At 38.8% G+C, this 15,992-nt stretch overlaps 1 protein-coding gene across 1 annotated transcript; it reads right to left on the minus strand.

Annotated features, from left to right (window-relative positions):
• Positions 1-9,262: 9,262 nt before the first annotated feature.
• On the minus strand, positions 9,263-12,268 carry LOC137738933 (cysteine-rich receptor-like protein kinase 10). Its single transcript, XM_068478397.1, has 7 exons — positions 11,458-12,268; positions 10,938-11,060; positions 10,601-10,740; positions 10,304-10,514; positions 9,958-10,195; positions 9,730-9,871; positions 9,263-9,592 (listed from the first exon to the last, which is right to left on the minus strand). Exons 1-7 carry the CDS (start codon positions 12,266-12,268, stop codon positions 9,263-9,265), a joined length of 1,995 nt encoding a protein of 664 aa, XP_068334498.1.
• Positions 12,269-15,992: the final 3,724 nt, after the last annotated feature.

The raw sequence follows: 15,992 nt of genomic DNA on the forward strand, positions 1-15,992 counted from the left end.
TGCTTGAATTTAGGCTTTTCTAGATTTGTGGATCCTTGAAACCTCCATCCAAGAAATCAGTCGAATTCGAGACAACAGATTTCAATGTCGAATACAACGGCATTCATAATTTACATCGGATTAGACTATTAAGTAGTATTAATTTCCCTAACATCTACAATAATTCGTGATTTATGACATACATATTTGTTGATCCTAAAAATTACAAAGCCTACGTGGCGCGCAGGCCGAGTAACTAATAAGCTAACTACGTCCTTCGGTCGAATGCGGGGCGTGCCAACTCGTCGGCCGAGCTCGGCCGAGGAGTAAAATTTGTTGATGTTGCGTTGAGCGCGTTGTTGACTTCTTTATCTTGCGATTGCGGCCGAGGAAGGAACAAATCTCGGCCTTTGGATTCTCGAGCCTGACGACAAGGCTGCTAGTTCTACGAAGTTTAATATCAAATTCGGCTTTTATGGTGCCGAATGTAGTAACCTGGTAACACCTCACTTCGCCGAGAAGGCTAATGAGATGACCTCTGCCAATAAGGATTTGAAAATCCTTCTTGACCGAGACTTGGATAGATAACCAGTCGGCCTCGACGCAGTGCTGTTTATCCAAACTGAAGGTGCTTCGGGAACGGCTGATTCTACGGCAACAGTGCTGTTTATCCAAACTGAAGATGTTCGCCGGTTGCCTTCACAGTGCTGTTTATCCAAACTGAAGATGTGTCGGCGGAAAAAGAAAATAAAAAAAATCTCAAGATGTTTGAGAGGTTTTGCGCAGGGCAGTTGGGTGTTGAATTGGAGGTCCTTTGAATGGTGTTCGCAGGCTTGTATTTATAGAAGCAGATGTGTGGTGCGGCTTCACTTGTGTAGAATTTGATTTTAATTCAAACTCATCAGCTAGAGTCTAGGTCAAAGACTTCTCAAGGTAAGCAACAACCTATCTTTTAGATATCATTTATCTTTAAACGATCCGCTGGATATAGCTAATATTAGGCTTAGATAATCCAATATATATTAAGAGATAATATTATGATTAAAACCACAATATTATTCCTTAATAATAATTGAAAATTATCTCAACCACTTTATCATCCAACGGTCTAGAACTTTACTCATCTAACGGCCTTGATTGTATGGGCCGATAGCGTAAATTTAGGTCCAAACATTGCCCCCCAGTTTCCTTGAGCTTCGGCCCATAAGCCGAATGGTTAAGGAAATTAAGTCTTTCCAGCCAGTCAGGAGTACCTCGACCACCTACTTATCAGGCCGAGAGAAACCTGTTGCTGTGTTGAGCCGAGAAAACATGATCCTGGCTTCTTTTGACCAAAGAACAACTCATGGTTGAAGAGAAGTGATAAGCAATCATGAACCAAGGTCGAGAAGAATTAGGGGGTAGAAAAAATAATTTGGGGTCAATAGTTCGGCCGAACTTTCTTTTATTCGGCCGAAGAATTGTATTCGACCAAATAGTTTTGTAAAGTGGGCCGAGGCCGAGGCCAAGAAGAATTGGGTGTAGAACCTATATATATATATATATATATATATATATATATATCCCATTGTATTCGGCCAAACTTTCTTCTATTCGGCCAAAGAATTGTATTCAGCCATATTTTCTTTTATTCGGCCATACAGTTTTGTAAAGTGGGCCGAGGCCGAGGCCAAGAAGAATTGGGTGTAGAACCTATATATATATATATATATATCCCATTGTATTTGGCCAAACTTTCTTTTATTCGGCCAAAGAATTGTATTCGGCCTTATAGTTTGGATTGCCGCACTGTAGTTGCCCCCTTTTATTTTCTTTACCTTGGCTTGCATAGCCGTATGTTTAAGAAAATAATTTATTTATTATATATATATTTTTAGCATACGGAAATAAAAGTGGTCGAACCATAAATAGGAGGAGGCCAACGATGTTTTATTCCAAGCCGAGATCGTTTAATATCAAAATTTTCAAATTGATTTCTCTCTAGGCCAAATAAAGAATTTTCTCCAAATATTTGTAACTTGGTGAAAATTTTTCCATTTTCGGCCGCCGAATGTGTTGAACAATTATTATGCCCCACAAGCATAATTTCGGCTTTTAATTCAAACAACTTAGCCGAATGAGATTTCTCTATATCGGTGTTATCACCAATAATCATATTGATTGGCGTAGTTTCGGCATCTAAAACCATGTCTCCAATTACCATATCAATTGATGTGGTTTTATGGTCCGAAGTCGTGTATCGGTATTGTTCGTCATTGGAACACTCCTCTAAAGAATCATTTTCTGAGTCAATTTTTGGCTCAGAAACTTGAACATTTTCTTCTAGGCCTACCACACTTTCAGTCTCGACCGAAAAAATAGGTGGCCTTTGTTCCTCGACCAAATTAACAATTTTCTTAGGCCGATGTCTGATTACGGCCGAAGCGGAAAATTGCCCCCCAGTCTTTTCAACCAACCATTCCTCAAATGGAATTGATTTGTAGTCGAAAACGTAAGGAAAATATTTTCCATCTAGCCAGGCATTAAATCGAGCCCTGTCTTCATTTACCCATTGCTCTTGCAGAGCAACATGAGCTTTTAGTCTCAACATGTAAGCGAATGACTTTTGCAACTCTTTATGGCCACGAAGAACTTTTTCCACTTCCAAAGATCTTTTTCGTTCTTCATTGTGTTTTTTCAATTCCTCTAGGCGCTCGTACAATCGGCTACGTTGAGCCAGATTGGAATCTTGATATATCATATGAACTTCGTAGTTTTAGCAATGGGTCCCACTGGGCGTGCCAAAATGTTGATCCTAAAAATTACAAAACCTACGTGGCGCGCAGGCCGAGTAACTAATAAGCTAACTACGTCCTTCGGTCGAATGCGGGGCGTGCCAACTCGTCGGCCGAGCCTGGCCGAGGAGTAAAATCTGTTGATGTAGCTTTGAGCGCGTTGCTGACTTCTTTAACTTGCGATTGCGACCGAGGAAGGAACACTCTCGGTCTCTGAGTTCTACAGCCTGAAGACAAGGCTGCTAATTCTGCGGAGTTCACAAATCGTCCAAGCCCGATTCGGTCACTGTGATTATATTCGTGAGAGTATAAGCACGTCGAATCGAGACCAAGGTGTATGGGCACAGGTACTCGAACGTGATATATGTCTTGATGGTAAACGTAGTTCGGCCGTCGGAATGCCGAACCCTGAAACTCACCTGTGAGTATCCAATCATAAAACCACTCGGCGACCAGTACGCCGAGCAATGTAATTCGTAACACCTAACTATGCCGGGAAAGCTTAGTAAGGTGACCTCTGCCAACAAAGGTTCGAAAACCTTCTTCGACCGAGACTTGGATAGATAATCGGTCGACCTCGACGCAGTGCTGTTTATCCAAACTGAAGATGCTTCTTGGTCGGCTGATTCTGCGGCAGCAGTGCTGTTTATCCAAACTGAAGGTGCTCGCCGGTTGCTTCCACAGTGCTGTTTATCCAAACTGAAGGTGTGTCGGCAGGAAAAAGAAAAAAAAAAATCTCAAGATGTTTGAGAGGTTTTGCGCAGGGCAGTTGGGTGTTGAATTGGAGGTCCTTTGAATGGTGTTCGCAGGCTTGTATTTATAGAAGCAGATGTGTGGTGCGGCTTCACTTGTGTAGAATTTGATTTTAATTCAAACTCATCAGCTAGAGTCTAGGTCAAAGACTTCTCAAGGTAAGCAACAACCTATCTTTTAGATATCATTTATCTTTAAACGATCCGCTGGATATAGCTAATATTAGGCTTAGATAATCCAATATATATTAAGAGATAATATTATGATTAAAACCACAATATTATTCCTTAATAATAATTGAAAATTATCTCAACCACTTTATCATCCAACGGTCTAGAACTTTACTCATCTAACGGCCTTGATTGTATGGGCCGATAGCGTAAATTTAGGTCCAAACATTGCCCCCCAGTTTCCTTGAGCTTCGGCCCATAAGCCGAATGGTTAAGGAAATTAAGTCTTTCCAGCCAGTCAGGAGTACCTCGACCACCTACTTATCAGGCCGAGAGAAACCTGTTGCTGTGTTGAGCCGAGAAAACATGATCCTGGCTTCTTTTGACCAAAGAACAACTCATGGTTGAAGAGAAGTGATAAGCAATCATGAACCAAGGTCGAGAAGAATTAGGGGGTAGAAAAAATAATTTGGGGTCAATAGTTCGGCCGAACTTTCTTTTATTCGGCCGAAGAATTGTATTCGACCAAATAGTTTTGTAAAGTGGGCCGAGGCCGAGGCCAAGAAGAATTGGGTGTAGAACCTATATATATATATATATATATATATATATATATATATATATATATCCCATTGTATTCGGCCAAACTTTCTTCTATTCGGCCAAAGAATTGTATTCAGCCATATTTTCTTTTATTCGGCCATACAGTTTTGTAAAGTGGGCCGAGGCCGAGGCCAAGAAGAATTGGGTGTAGAACCTATATATATATATATATATCCCATTGTATTTGGCCAAACTTTCTTTTATTCGGCCAAAGAATTGTATTCGGCCTTATAGTTTGGATTGCCGCACTGTAGTTGCCCCCTTTTATTTTCTTTACCTTGGCTTGCATAGCCGTATGTTTAAGAAAATAATTTATTTATTATATATATATTTTTAGCATACGGAAATAAAAGTGGTCGAACCATAAATAGGAGGAGGCCAACGATGTTTTATTCCAAGCCGAGATCGTTTAATATCAAAATTTTCAAATTGATTTCTCTCTAGGCCAAATAAAGAATTTTCTCCAAATATTTGTAACTTGGTGAAAATTTTTCCATTTTCGGCCGCCGAATGTGTTGAACAATTATTATGCCCCACAAGCATAATTTCGGCTTTTAATTCAAACAACTTAGCCGAATGAGATTTCTCTATATCGGTGTTATCACCAATAATCATATTGATTGGCGTAGTTTCGGCATCTAAAACCATGTCTCCAATTACCATATCAATTGATGTGGTTTTATGGTCCGAAGTCGTGTATCGGTATTGTTCGTCATTGGAACACTCCTCTAAAGAATCATTTTCTGAGTCAATTTTTGGCTCAGAAACTTGAACATTTTCTTCTAGGCCTACCACACTTTCAGTCTCGACCGAAAAAATAGGTGGCCTTTGTTCCTCGACCAAATTAACAATTTTCTTAGGCCGATGTCTGATTACGGCCGAAGCGGAAAATTGCCCCCCAGTCTTTTCAACCAACCATTCCTCAAATGGAATTGATTTGTAGTCGAAAACGTAAGGAAAATATTTTCCATCTAGCCAGGCATTAAATCGAGCCCTGTCTTCATTTACCCATTGCTCTTGCAGAGCAACATGAGCTTTTAGTCTCAACATGTAAGCGAATGACTTTTGCAACTCTTTATGGCCACGAAGAACTTTTTCCACTTCCAAAGATCTTTTTCGTTCTTCATTGTGTTTTTTCAATTCCTCTAGGCGCTCGTACAATCGGCTACGTTGAGCCAGATTGGAATCTTGATATATCATATGAACTTCGTAGTTTTAGCAATGGGTCCCACCGGGCGTGCCAAAATGTTGATCCTAAAAATTACAAAGCCTACGTGGCGCGCAGGCCGAGTAACTAATAAGCTAACTACGTCCTTCGGTCGAATGCGGGGCGTGCCAACTCGTCGGCCGAGCTCGGCCGAGGAGTAAAATTTGTTGATGTTGCGTTGAGCGCGTTGTTGACTTCTTTATCTTGCGATTGCGGCCGAGGAAGGAACAAATCTCGGCCTTTGGATTCTCGAGCCTGACGACAAGGCTGCTAGTTCTACGAAGTTTAATATCAAATTCGGCTTTTATGGTGCCGAATGTAGTAACCTGGTAACACCTCACTTCGCCGAGAAGGCTAATGAGATGACCTCTGCCAATAAGGATTTGAAAATCCTTCTTGACCGAGACTTGGATAGATAACCAGTCGGCCTCGACGCAGTGCTGTTTATCCAAACTGAAGGTGCTTCAGGAACGGCTGATTCTACGGCAACAGTGCTGTTTATCCAAACTGAAGATGTTCGCCGGTTGCCTTCACAGTGCTGTTTATCCAAACTGAAGATGTGTCGGCGGAAAAAGAAAATAAAAAAAATCTCAAGATGTTTGAGAGGTTTTGCGCAGGGCAGTTGGGTGTTGAATTGGAGGTCCTTTGAATGGTGTTCGCAGGCTTGTATTTATAGAAGCAGATGTGTGGTGCGGCTTCACTTGTGTAGAATTTGATTTTAATTCAAACTCATCAGCTAGAGTCTAGGTCAAAGACTTCTCAAGGTAAGCAACAACCTATCTTTTAGATATCATTTATCTTTAAACGATCCGCTGGATATAGCTAATATTAGGCTTAGATAATCCAATATATATTAAGAGATAATATTATGATTAAAACCACAATATTATTCCTTAATAATAATTGAAAATTATCTCAACCACTTTATCATCCAACGGTCTAGAACTTTACTCATCTAACGGCCTTGATTGTATGGGCCGATAGCGTAAATTTAGGTCCAAACAATATTACATGATCTGTATGGTATAATATTGCTGTATAATTAATCCAGCTATATGCGAATACGAAACACCCCTACGGATGCATATGGATTAGTTCTTCTTCTTTGCATTCTCTGATTTCAATTTCCATCACCTTGCTGCCCGAAGAAGGTATAATACATCGCAACATTGCCTTGGCGGCGCCTGCAACTGATTAATTCACGAAAACATGGAATAATGATAGATGAGTTTTTATCTAGAAATAATGAATTGTAAGGGCCAAAATCTAAAGCACCCTATATTATAAGCAATACCTATTTCATATCAAAGTTCAGCTCATGCGAGTACACTCTGACCACCTCCAGCTTCCTCGGAGAAGCCATGTCGTAGAAGCAATTTTCGTAAGATTTCTTGTAGATGCTCTTGATTCTATCTGCACCAGAAGACACATTATCCAGAAAGAAAACAACCGGCCTTCGACACGGATCCTTGTGATGTTCTCTTGTGTTAAAAGTATAAACTCCTGTTTTGATGCAGGGATACCAAAGGTGTCACTGGATGCGAAGCCACCAGACCAAACATATCGCCGTGAATGTCATTCTGTTTCAATTTTCCAACCCAAAACCAAAATATTGTTTCTTTGATATAGAAACAAACAAAAAGCCCACGGATATTTCAAATTAAAACTACTAAAATGTGAATGTCATATTTGATTTGATGAGCTAAGAAAAGGGTAAAGAAAGTTGAGGTTCCACTATAAAACAAATTAGTTGTATGGGAAGTAGCCCAAACTTGCAAGGTTTCTCCTTTCATGAGACTCTTTTATCTTCACATTCTCACACGCCCTCTCATGTATGGCGAATTTTCAAGCCAAATACGTGAACACACAAATTGGGTGATGTGGAGCACGTTTGGCCGTTGGGCTTCACATGTTAGCCAATCTGCTCTAATACCGAAAAAAAGTTGAGTTTCACCGTAAAATCAATTGATAATAGAGATTAGTCCAACTTACTTAAAAGCCCTTGCAAGATCCCTCATTCTATCAATGTGAGATTTATTCTCAACAAATAGTACCTGATGGAAATCGGGTTTGCGTGTTAATCCAACGCCGAGCTCCGCCAAGCAAGAGGAAATCCTAGAGTTGCTTCCATAGAGATGCGGATATCGTTCTAAACACGAATCAAACACCTTCGCCAGTACTTTTGCCAACGGGGACTTGTAGCGAAACCTGCACCACCATAAGCCATTCCAATCTGAATACCCTATTTTGCTCGTAAACTTTGGAGTTTGACCCAATGTAGTATCACAGACCATGATCATACTTTGAAAGTATCTTCACCAAAATTCTCAGGGAAAAAAATCGTGTCATCATCTCCGAAGACATACCACCTCACATTCGTATGGTATATATGTCGTTCACCTAATCTAATATTCCAACCCAGGAGAATGTTAAATGAGAAAAAGTATGAAGCTACCGTGAAGTGGTCCAATGAAATAATGACCCCATGCAATATTACAAAAAGATTGAACCAAATTTTGACTTGTTATAATAAAAATGAACGATAGAGTTAATATTGTACCAAATGCATTTGCTTGTTATAATTTATGTAGAATATAACGTAAATTGGTTATGTTTCAAGTATATTAGAAAATTACCATGAAGTGGTCCAATCAAACACTGACACGTTTTATTTCCACATGTTTGCACAACTAACCAAACCAACAAGCACCCATATATTCTGTTTCACGAAAAAAAAAAAAAAAAACATAGATTCATAAGAATTACGAAGATGCAGCTTCAATGAGACCCCATGCAATATTACGAAAAGATGGTACCAAATTTTCACATGTTGAAATAAGAATGAATGATAGAGTCAATAAGTCTTATTTTACGGTATATTAACAAAATAAATTCGTTTGTTATAATTTATATAGAATATAACGTCATGTGATTGTGTTTCAAATATATTGAAAAATTACTTTAAAAAGAGAATCTATAAGTTACTACTGAAAACAAAAAATGCTCACATATTCCACTCCAAACTTTCAGCAGCTAATGGAATCTGCATGATATGGAAGAACATGAAATTATAGCTTCACCAAATTATGGTTTGGTTTACCAAAAATACATAAGGTACACCAAATTTTGGTTTGGTAAACAAGATTTCAACAATGGGGACAGGAGAGAACTGTAAAAATCTCAGTAGATCACCGCAAAAGAAAACATTCAGTGATGAATGCTAATAGTTTGGTGTAAACAAATTCTGCCTTTCCCTTGGCCTGCAACGTCGACGTCAAGCAAAGAAAATTGTTCTTTAGTGGTTGTTTTTTTTTCAAGAATGTGAAGATAAAAAGAGTTCTACATTAGCGAAAGTAAAATCTTACTAGGGCTTATAAGGAGTTCATCGAAAATAAGTTGGTATTAGTGGTTTGACAATTTGAGTAAGTTGACATCGTCTACTGATCAATAAAAATCAAATCAAAGTATGTATACATAATTTTCTAAGTTTCTTCGAGGATCTACATTTTTGTATAACAAAAAATGAGACAACAAATTAAGAATCCATTTTTGCTCACCATCATCATGTGGTGAATAGACACAAATTTAAAAGTTTAAACTCATCAAACAGTGATATATAGGGTGGTGAACATCACCATTACTTGAGTGTGATGAGCAAAAATATTCTCATAGACTAATAATTTGAGTGTTTAATCTACTTTGTGGCTAGGTAGCTAGCTAGAAGAGATATCTAATATCTTTCCAATTATTAGGACATTGCGCAATTGCTAGCTAACCTAGCGAGGATAGAGTTCAGAGACTGTAACATCATTTACCGACTGAGCTGCTTCTGCTAACATATCGAGCTCAGATGCAGTTAAGTTCTGTGAGTTGGCGGAGCTTTCCTGTCGGACATAAAATGCTGGCTGCGAAGGCACGGCGGAGGTAATAGTGTAGCTATTGAGCATCATAACAACCTCTGACATAGTAGGTCTTTCAGCCGCAGCTTCTTGAACGCATAACAACCCAATGTGGATGCACTTCAAAACTTCATATCTAGGCCACTGGTCTCCCAAACTCGGATCCAATAACTCCAATGATGTTCCATTTGCCCAATGTTGCCATGCCTACGTGACAATTTCAAGTGTTAACTTCAAGTCAATATAACTTTAAGAAATTTGTTCAGTCAAGTTAACGTGTTATATATGTTGTCATGTTGTGAAACTCAATCGTTAATCATGTCAATTATCTTTTACATACTTACATAACTTTGTAGATTTGAGAAAGTGCGGAAGCTGGAGTTCTTCCGACCTGTTATAATTTCAAGAACTAAAACCCCAAAGCTAAAGGCATCAGATTTGGTCGAAAATGTTCCATTTTTAGCATATTCTGGTGCCATGTATCCACTGCACATCGCGAATGTATGTGTTAGAGATCATGTATCAAGCAATAAACATTAAATATCTAACTAGGTATTAAGTTTGTGACATACAAAGTACCAGAAATCCGGTTCGTATTGCCATGAGTCTGGCTCTCGCCGAACAATTTGGCTAAACCAAAATCAGATATTTTGGGGTTCATGTCTTTGTCTAACAGGATGTTGCTGGCTTTCAAATCTCGATGAATAATCCGAAGCTGAGAATCTTCATGCAGGTAAAGTAGCCCTCGAGCAATTCCGACAATGATTTTGAACCTTCTTTCCCATTCCAAACTAAATGTTCTCCCCTGACCTATATTCAGAGTTTAAGTTTAATAAGAACATAACATTATTGTGATCAAGAAAGAAGAACACTGAATCTCCATTAAAAGCAAACAACTAAGGGACTGATAATTCATACCAAATAAAATCTTGTCCAAGCTCCCGTTGGGTAGGTATTCGTAGACGAGTAGCTTCTCTTCATCTTCTAAGCAGAACCCTAACAGTCTTACAAGATTCCGATGCAGTAGCTTAGCAACTAGAATTACTTCCGTTTTTAGTTCTGCTAGACCTTGGCCTGAACTACGTGACAGCCTTTTCACTGCTATGTCCTGTCCATCGGGCAGTTTTCCCTAGAGGTGTATATATGGACAGAGTCATTTACACAAATGTCATGAAATTGTAGAGAATGCATTGATTACAACTGAACTACAAGTACCTTGTAAACTGGACCAAATCCGCCTTCTCCGAGTTTATAGGCTGTTAAGAAATTGCTGGTTGCAACTTTAAGTGTATTTAATCCAATCAAAAGTGCATCCCTACTATTGTTACCATCTTCACGAACATCCGAAAGATAATCTGCATGAAAATATGCAAAGTTAATGTCTTCAGGGGCATATAAGTTAGTCTTCAGAAAGCTTGTAGCTCAAGTGAATGTATACGCTGGAGAAGTCCTAGGTTCGATTTGCCCTTCTCCAATATTGCAGGTAAAAAAATAAAAACTAAACTATAACATAAGTTAACGTCTGCGATTGAGGCATGTATGTTCTACTTACCAACTCCACTTCTCCTGGTCTTTTTCCGCAACAAGAAACAAGCGCAGCTTGTGGCTACCACAAGCAATCCCAAAAGTAGTGGGATAACTATGATGACGATGGTTTTTGAAATCTTCTCCTTTCCTGCATAAACTTGAAATTATCACTTCTCTATTCATATCTAATTCTCTAAAGGAGTACTCAATTCATAAAACTAAAAGTTTCGTATGCTGACAAAGTTAATTAACTTGATGATTGATTTGATGCAATTGATTCTTATCAAGACTAACATACTAGTTAACTTCACGGAATAGGATAAAGGGAAATGAGTTCCACTTTTTCCTGATGCACACCCTTGCTTATTTCTGGCATTGGAATCGAATAAAGCAAAGGAAAATCAAGGAACAAAAATAAACAGGGTGTACGTGCATAAGGAGAGAAGAATGTGCAGAAATCATTTCCCGTTGGAAAATCATCTTGCAGATATTACATGTGCATGACAGGAAGCTTTTGAATGCATCAAAAGAGCCTAAAAATTTACCAGTAGTCTTATTAGTGCCACCAGTAGGAGTTGAATTAGGAAATGGAGAGGGTGCCGCTAGAGGTGGTGGATGTTGAATTGGTGACAGGAAAAATGAATATATCTCATACCGGAGATAACAGCTCTCAGAAATTAGCGTATACCCAACAAATCCATCCGGCGGTACATAACTGGCAATCCGCTGCAGGCAAGTTAAGCAGCTGTTTTCTGCTAGGTCTTGGGTGCACTGAGTCATGCCATATAAATCTTTGGAATCCGTGTAACTGGTGACCCCGATAGCAAATTTTGAAGGATTGGAAGCGGCGTTTGATGATAGGTTATTAACCAAGTTGTCTACCTGACTTTTGAAAAGAACGGGGTCATTTGCTGTCTGATTGTAGTATATGGCCAACCTCGGCAAACTGTCGAAAGTAGAGAAGAAACGCCAGTCCGAATACTGCAACGTGCAATTTATGTAGCCAACCGAAGCCTCCTTCTGGCTAAAACAGAATTGCCTGATCTCAGTTGCCGCTATATTTGCACAAGCTTGGCAATCGATTTTAGAGAGATCACCGCGGCATTGAACAAGGCCATAAACCACATTGTTGTTCTGACCAATGCTTGTGATGTAATATCCAGTTTGAGATGCATTGGCAACAAGGGAAGTGAGGGTAAGATTTAGGTTTTGCTCATAGACACTCCCGGAAGTGTAATTGGCAGCGGCGTTACAGTTCGAAAAAGAGTAAATCTTTTGCGCTTTAGCGGGATAGTAAATTTGAAGAATGCATGAAATAAGGAGAAAATAAGAAGCGTATAATGCAAGAAATTTCATTTTAAAAGACGATAAAAAGGATTAGAAGCAGAAAAAATTGCAGCAAATGAAACACCAAAGATTATGTGATGAATGCTGAATAAACTTGTCCCCTGCAACATTCTAAGTAGAACAACATACTAGTACATGCATTGACATGTTCCGCGACGTTTCGTCATCGAAAATATAATTTATATATGGAGAAATAAAAAACAATAAAATGGTTTGAATATAAAGCATGCACTTATATTTAAAAATGGTGGAAGAAAGATTATATATGCATAATGTAGTTTTCGGAATCTGACTACGTGTAGTTCATCAGGTCTGCATAAATTTAGGGGTGTGCAGCTCACACACCCCTTGATAGTTTCTGTCCGTTGATTTTCTTTAATTTATCCGATTCAACGGTCGAAAATTAAAAATGTGTGTAAGAAGTAACCCCTAAATTTAATATCATTGTTTCTACGAAGATGAAAGTAACACCAAACATAAAATCCAAATGTCGCATACCATGAAAGAGTCAAAGTAAACACGACGTACGTGACCATCCTCTCAGCAACCAAGTTAAGAGAGAAATACAAAAGTGAAACAAGTACGTACTCGTTTCTAAGCAAGGACTTGGAAAAAGCAATGGCTTCTTTCTTCTTTTTTAAATGCGATGTTCACTCCTGGCCGGCCAATAGGCATATATAGGCCAATAGAAATTTGGGAAATCTGAGAGAGACCTGTTGAGTTTTGTTCACACGCCTTGCTGAGTGTCGTCAATGCGCGAGTGAAGACAACATGTTTGTGTTTAGGGCATTTGGCATCAAACACGCGTTAGGATTAATTCAATTATATTCAACATATTTTCGTCGAAAATACTAACCATTTCGAGTCTCTTATCTTTATTTTTCCCTTCATACGTTTGGAGCTTTTTACGCGGGACATGAGAAACCAACTTGAATAGGTTAATTTGAAATTAGATCGAGATCTTCGGAAGCGATGTCCTCCAAGTCAAGGTGCTATTATTTGGTACAAAGGTTTGTTTGTGAAATACCGACCAGATGCACATACATATACCTAGTGACGGTGACACGAAGAATGCTCTTTACGTGACAAAGACGCCAAATTCGTTGATGCACCCCCATTGTTCGATGAAAAAGTTTGTGACTTGTTGCTCGATTATGTTCAAAATTTTCTGTTTAATCACCTTCATATGCTCATGGGACGCTACAACTCTAGAAACCTAACATCGATTCAATTTACGATACAGTTCAATGCATTGGTGACCTTTGAGTGTAAGAAGTGTCTTGATGTTGCACTATAGAGGAACTTTCAAATCAACCACGTGAAGTGAGAGACAGGTGTACTTAATAATCGAAGATTCGAACGTTACTCCCTTACTGAGAATGAAATTTAATTAGAGGAGCGTCTTAAACTTCAAGATAACATAAACAAAAGAAAAAGATTGAATATTTTGCTTAGTCAAACCACCCTTTTTTTTTTTTTTTCACATGGTGCATTATTTCTCAATCCAACTATGCCAAAGTAAATAAATATAACAAAGATATTTGATGCCAAAACTTGATGTATTGGTACATATGAAATGCTTCTTAAGCAATCTCATGTGTCCTCCTTACTCAACATTGTATATATTCCAAGTCAAATTTGCTTGAATTTAGGCTTTCCTAGATTTGTGGATCCTTGAAACCTCCATCCAAGAAAGCAGTCGAATTCGAGACAACAGATTTCAAAGTCGAATACAATGACATTCTTAATTTACATTGGATTTGACAATTACGTAGTAATAATTTTGCTAACATCTACAATAATTCGTTATTTTTGACATACCTATTTGTTTGGACCTAAATTTACGCTATCGGCCCATACAATCAAGGCCGTTAGATGAGTAAAGTTCTAGACCGTTGGATGATAAAGTGGTTGAGATAATTTTCAATTATTATTAAGGAATAATATTGTGGTTTTAATCATAATATTATCTCTTAATATATATTGGATTATCTAAGCCTAATATTAGCTATATCCAGCGGATCGTTTAAAGATAAATGATATCTAAAAGATAGGTTGTTGCTTACCTTGAGAAGTCTTTGACCTAGACTCTAGCTGATGAGTTTGAATTAAAATCAAATTCTACACAAGTGAAGCCGCACCACACATCTGCTTCTATAAATACAAGCCTGCGAACACCATTCAAAGGACCTCCAATTCAACACCCAACTGCCCTGCGCAAAACCTCTCAAACATCTTGAGATTTTTTTATTTTCTTTTTCCGCCGACACATCTTCAGTTTGGATAAACAGCACTGTGAAGGCAACCGGCGAACATCTTCAGTTTGGATAAACAGCACTGTTGCCGTAGAATCAGCCGTTCCCGAAGCACCTTCAGTTTGGATAAACAGCACTGCGTCGAGGCCGACTGGTTATCTATCCAAGTCTCGGTCAAGAAGGATTTTCAAATCCTTATTGGCAGAGGTCATCTCATTAGCCTTCTCGGCGAAGTGAGGTGTTACCAGGTTACTACATTCGGCACCATAAAAGCCGAATTTGATATTAAACTTCGTAGAACTAGCAGCCTTGTCTTCAGGCTCGAGAATCCAAAGGCCGAGATTTGTTCCTTCCTCGGCCGCAATCGCAAGATAAAGAAGTCAACAACGCGCTCAACGCAACATCAACAAATTTTACTCCTCGGCCGAGCTCGGCCGACGAGTTGGCACGCCCCGCATTCGACCGAAGGACGTAGTTAGCTTATTAGTTACTCGGCCTGCGCGCCACGTAGGCTTTGTAATTTTTAGGATCAACATTTTGGCACGCCCAGTGGGACCCATTGCTAAAACTACGAAGTTCATATGATATATCAAGATTCCAATCTGGCTCAACGTAGCCGATTGTACGAGCGCCTAGAGGAATTGAAAAAACACAATGAAGAACGAAAAAGATCTTTGGAAGTGGAAAAAGTTCTTCGTGGCCATAAAGAGTTGCAAAAGTCATTCGCTTACATGTTGAGACTAAAAGCTCATGTTGCTCTGCAAGAGCAATGGGTAAATGAAGACAGGGCTCGATTTAATGCCTGGCTAGATGGAAAATATTTTCCTTACGTTTTCGACTACAAATCAATTCCATTTGAGGAATGGTTGGTTGAAAAGACTGGGGGGCAATTTTCCGCTTCGGCCGTAATCAGACATCGGCCTAAGAAAATTGTTAATTTGGTCGAGGAACAAAGGCCACCTATTTTTTCGGTCGAGACTGAAAGTGTGGTAGGCCTAGAAGAAAATGTTCAAGTTTCTGAGCCAAAAATTGACTCAGAAAATGATTCTTTAGAGGAGTGTTCCAATGACGAACAATACCGATACACGACTTCGGACCATAAAACCACATCAATTGATATGGTAATTGGAGACATGGTTTTAGATGCCGAAACTACGCCAATCAATATGATTATTGGTGATAACACCGATATAGAGAAATCTCATTCGGCTAAGTTGTTTGAATTAAAAGCCGAAATTATGCTTGTGGGGCATAATAATTGTTCAACACATTCGGCGGCCGAAAATGGAAAAATTTTCACCAAGTTACAAATATTTGGAGAAAATTCTTTATTTGGCCTAGAGAGAAATCAATTTGAAAATTTTGATATTAAACGATCTCGGCTTGGAATAAAACATCGTTGGCCTCCTCCTATTTATGGTTCGACCACTTTTATTTCCGTATGCTAAAAATATATATATAATAAATAAATTATTTTC

Source organism: Pyrus communis, chromosome 7 (assembly GCF_963583255.1).
Source record: "Pyrus communis chromosome 7, drPyrComm1.1, whole genome shotgun sequence".
Classification (NCBI taxonomy): domain Eukaryota; kingdom Viridiplantae; phylum Streptophyta; class Magnoliopsida; order Rosales; family Rosaceae; genus Pyrus; species Pyrus communis.